We start from the raw sequence: 4,977 nt of genomic DNA on the forward strand, positions 1-4,977 counted from the left end.
ATCTCTACAAAGACTTATATTTAGGAACGGGGAGAGTATAAAATAGTACCGTTCCACATAAATAAAATTTTCTCTATGAGATGGATTTGAAACTTGTGATTTTAGCGGAATAATAGTTCGCCGTGAGTAAGATACTCGGATGGTGTAGTTCTCTCAAAATATTTGTTTCGAGATGTGAAAATTATAATGGTTTTAGAGTTCGCTTGCTGTGAAAATCTTGTTCAATTCCCACTTCACCTGATCGTGCTCTGTGTTAATTTGGTTGGTACTTATAAGCTTCCTTTGATGCCATTTTCTGACAATCTGTTCTTGGTTCATAATTTACTACGGGAATTTATCATCTGTGAATGATATTACCAGTGGAGCTCTGTATTTTGTAAGCCCGCTTACTTGCAACGCTGACTTCTTGTGTTTGCGTGTCTAATCATTTGCCTTTACCAAATAGTACTACTCAAATGGTTAAGACCAAGTTTTTTCCAGAAGATAATTAACTCAGCCCCTGTCATCTGATGTAAGACATTTGCACCGAATATGTTGCAACTGTGCGGCACGAACTTTGGGACAAGTATATATGTAGCAGATAGACATTGAGAGAGCAATTTTCCGTCACTTGAAAATCAAGGAAATGAAAGTTAACATGCCCACCCATGACATGGGTGAAACATGGTAGTGCAATATAGAATAGTACAGTACAAGCGAATGAACCGATGCAAATCCATATATGAAAAGAAAAAGTCTGACGCAAACCCATAGCAAATAATCTCTACTGCTTGCACAGAGAGCTAGCAGGAGCTTGATGGCGCTATCTCCAAGTCTTGGTGCTTTATTTCACCCTGGAGTTCCCGTGCTTGTTTCACGAGGGAATCGAGGGTGTCGGCAGTGGCAGGCATGGCTGCTGTGGCAAAAACCATGGAGCTCTCGAGATCCATCATGGTATCTGAAACGCTGGACGGCGAGTCCATGAGGCTGTCCAGATTAGCTCGTTCGACACCTGTACTATGGCACCTGAGTTTCTGCATTGCTGCTATCACCATTCTAGTGGTAAGCTTCATCGCTATCAGGCTGTCAGTGGTGATGAGATCCCTGTTTAACTGTACCATCTTCAGCGCAAGGCTGAACACACCACATTCTGCTGGATCTCTGGCTTGATCTCTTCCTTCTCCCAGCAAAATTGCATCTAGATCAATGTTTAATTTGTCAAATGCCGTCACACATAGGGATAGCAGAGCAACATGCAGCTTGTGGTGTTTGTTTTGCTTAGGAGGGGACGATGTATCGTTCTTCTTCTTGTCGTTGTTGGTAATGCAACTTATGCTGCGAACCCTGCCCACACTACACAGCAGATTTGTTCCTAGTTCGGTATATTTGTTCCAAATTAGATTCTAGTTATTCCTCCAGCCCTGTACCAATTTTTCACAGTACTTACGCATCCAGAATATGAAATTCAGTAGCAGCATTACTGGGACAGTATTAACGCACATAACTGAACTTTCCTATTCAAGATGCAGATGAAACTTGTGATTTTAGTGCAATAATAGTTTGGCGTCAGTAGATTGCTTGGAGCTGTGAAACTTATAATGGTTTTAGAGTCCACCTGCTATGAAAATCTTGTTCAGTTCCCTACTTCACCTGATGATGCTCTGTGTTAATTCCCTTGGTACTTATAAGCTGCCTTTGATACTTTTTTCTGATAATCTGTTCCTGGTTCATATATTTACTGCAGGGATTTGTCATGTGTGAATGATATTACCAATGGAACTTTGTATTTTGTAAGTCCTTGTACTTGCAACACTGACTTCTTGTATTTGCGTGTTTAATCTGTTGCCTTTACCACATAGTATACTACTCAAATGTTAACACCAAGTTTTTTTTTCTTCAAAAAGATAATTAACTCAGCCCCTATCATCTGATCTAAGACATTTAATCGGGTATGTCACAACTGTGCGCCTGTGCCGCACAAACTTTGGGACAAGTATATGTTTAGCAGATAGACATTGAGAGGGTAATTTCCATCACTTAAAAATCATAGAAATAAAATGTTAATGCGCTCACACGATGAGACACAGAAAACATGGTAGTACGATGTAGTTTAATAGAATACAGTACAGGTGAATGAACATACACAAATCCATATATCAAAAGAAAAAAAGTCTGTCATAAATCCATAGCAAATAATCTAGCTTGTTTGCCCTGAGAGAGCTAGCTAGCTGCCACTATTTCCAAGTCTTGGTCCTGTATTTTGGCATGAAGTTGCCGTGCTTGTTTCACGAGGGAATGGAGGGTGTCGACAGTGGCAGGTTTCGTCATCGCGAAAACTATGCATCCCTCCAGATCCAACATGGTCTCTGAAACACTAGACAGGGAGTCAATGAGGCTCTCCAGATTAGCTCGGTCGACAGTGGTGCCGTTGCCCTCGAGTTTCTTCATTGCTGCTATCACCATCCTAGTGGTAAGCTTCATTGCTGTCAGGCTGTCGGCGGTGATGAGGTCCCTATTTAGCTGTACCATCTTTGTTGCAAGGCTGAATGCAACACATTCTCCTGGATCCATAGCTTGTCCCAGCGAAATTGCATTCAGATCAAGGTGTAATTTCTCACACGCCGTCACACAGAGGGATAGCAGGGCGACGTACAACTTGTGCTGTTCGTTTTGCCCTGGAGAGGATGAAGCATTCTTCTTCTTGTTCCTTTTCTTCTTCTTGGTTTCGCTTTGGCTTTCGATGTCAGTATCTGATCTGGCATACTCAGGCTTTTCTTCTTCTCCTGTTGACCCATGGCATATTTCTCTGAGTACCTGCAATGTTAATAACAATAGCGTAAAGTATGTATATTAGCATATATAGAATGAGTTGCTGCGGTTACTTCACAGTTGCAAAAACAAAATGTTGTAGAAACGCAAAGAAGGAAGTGTGCCAATTGTCATGAAAGGGGAATGATTGAATGACAGGCAAGAGGAATATTCACCTTGCTTGTATATAAATAACAGAAATAAAGAAAGAAAGGAGCGTGTGTGTGGGTACCTCTGGCATCACACCTGTAATGGTGTTCTTGAGTGTGCTGAGATATTCACCATCCTCAGCAAACTGAATACATAGATGCTCCAGAATTTCTGCAGCATTTTTTCTGCATGTGTCGTTGTCTCCAACTTGTAAAAGTATTTTAGCAAGACCACCAACAAACTCATTATGTTCCTCCTTGGGGAGGAGGGTGGCGACGCTTTTGCTGCTGAGAAACAGCAACACCAGTGTTTCGCCTGCAGTCTTTCTGATGGAGGTGTTGCTGCTATCACCATTAATGAAGATTCTCACGAGCACCTTAGTTAGATTACCTCTGTTTGCAGTTTCATCAATGCATAGATGCGTCAGGATCTGCATGGCCTTCATCTGCAGTTCCCCGCCTTTGCATTCTTCGCAGACAACAATTTTTTTCATAGTGCCGATTGATCCTTTGTCGCTTGAGATTTGTTGACGGAGGTCTGCCCCAGTGTCTCCCTTGGTATTCACAATTAGTCTAAGTATCACCCCAAGTGATCTCTCTACTACTTGAGTGGACCATGCACTATGACCTGCGTGGTGCACTATGTCGTAGATAACAGGTGCCATAATCTTGGAGACAAGATGTTTGGTGTTGCTTATGACTGTGCAGTTGTCCTCACTGCCTGCAAGTTTCCAAAGGATGTGCAGGCCAGTCAACAACAGCTCTTTGTAGCCATGGAACTGATTGGTTGTGCTCCTGTTGGCCTTAGATGACGATGGCCGATCGATGCCGTTGTCTGACTTTGACTTTGATGAAGAAGAAATAGCAGTAGCAGTGTTGCTGCTCTTACTAATTTTTTGCCTGCAATACATGATACTGAACTTCAAATTGTTGTGCCCCATAGCCACCAGCTCAGAGAATGATAGTTTATCCATGTCACTGTCTGAGTCTGACTCTGAGTCTGACTCTAAGTACTCTGGGTTTGACTCAAATGAAAAAGTATTGATGCTGCTGCGGCCTTGTTCCTGTTCTTGACAATTTTTTGTGTTTGGCGATGGTGCCAGAGTCATCACAGTGGCTTCTTTTCTGTTTGATGACGACGGCAATGACCGATATGGCTGTAATCGGCGGTATTCTTCAAAGGTGTTGATGAGTGAAGATACGCATTGGATCCCTCGCGGGAACTTCTCCAAATGAATCCTGCCAGCAACGTGCTCCACAATCCTCGCGGCGGCCTCCCGCACCTTTCTGTCGGATGAGCATTGCGAATCCAGTGTCTGAAGCAGTCTGTGGAGAATGCCTATGGAAGATGCAGACCCAATCAACCGTTTTATCATCCTGCGCTGCTGCACAATGATCTCCACACTCTTCTTGTTACTCTCCTCATTCCCCTCTTTCTTCTTCGTATCCTTTTGAACCAAAGGAGCTCCAGTCTTTTCCTCTAAATCTAACTGTTGCTGTTGCTTTTCTTCTTCTTGTTTGATCAAAATAGGAGAATGCTGCCGGGTGAGTAGTCTGTCCAGTATAAGTGCCCCGGAAAGATAGCTATGAGGCGACTTGGACTCCATGAGTTCTACAGCATATGTGATGAGGTTCCTCTCTCTGGCAGATGATATGTTCTTGAAGCACCCCTTCCTGACTTCGCCCAGGTAGCCTAAAACTGCACGGTCACCATCTTGGAAGCCGTATGCTTGGCTCACTTGTTTCACTACCCTCTCCTCCAAAAACAGCAACATGATTCTACACAGCCACAAGGCACTTTGGGCCACACACATGGTGTACAAGACGTTATGCGCCGGATCCATGTTTACTCTACCCTCATCCGTGTCGCCGTAATGGTCATGGTCCATTAGACCGCATACCGAAATCCAAGTGGTGATGAGCATCCCAAGGAACAGGAAGAACGGCGCAGAGGCGATACACATGATCAACACCGTACTTTGAACCAGCGATAGAACTAGAAGAACGACTGCAACAACTCGATTCACCACTGCATCAGCCA

General features: G+C 43.5%; 1 protein-coding gene across 1 annotated transcript; it reads right to left on the minus strand.

Moving 5' to 3' along the window:
* Positions 1-2,199: 2,199 nt before the first annotated feature.
* On the minus strand, positions 2,200-4,543 carry LOC147988532 (uncharacterized). Its single transcript, XM_087542388.1, has 3 exons — positions 3,884-4,543; positions 3,020-3,715; positions 2,200-2,793 (listed from the first exon to the last, which is right to left on the minus strand). Exons 1-3 carry the CDS (start codon positions 4,541-4,543, stop codon positions 2,200-2,202), a joined length of 1,950 nt encoding a protein of 649 aa, XP_087398514.1.
* Between the last annotated feature and the right edge of the window lie 434 nt (positions 4,544-4,977).

This window comes from Triticum urartu, chromosome 1A, assembly GCF_056163025.1.
Source record: "Triticum urartu cultivar PI428250 chromosome 1A, HENAU_Tu73, whole genome shotgun sequence".
Taxonomy (NCBI): Eukaryota; Viridiplantae; Streptophyta; class Magnoliopsida; order Poales; family Poaceae; genus Triticum; species Triticum urartu.

Bases quoted from the DNA above. Each gene is read 5' to 3' on its own strand.
- LOC147988532 (XM_087542388.1), bottom strand. From the start codon at position 4,543: ATGGAGTCCAAGTCGCCTCATAGCTATCTTTCCGGGGCACTTATACTG. The intron at 3,716-3,883 runs GTGGCTATGGGG...ACAACCAATCAG, and splicing joins AACTATCATTCTCTGAGCTG to TTCCATGGCTACAAAGAGCT. The intron at 2,794-3,019 runs GTACCCACACAC...TTAACATTGCAG, and splicing joins TTACAGGTGTGATGCCAGAG to GTACTCAGAGAAATATGCCA.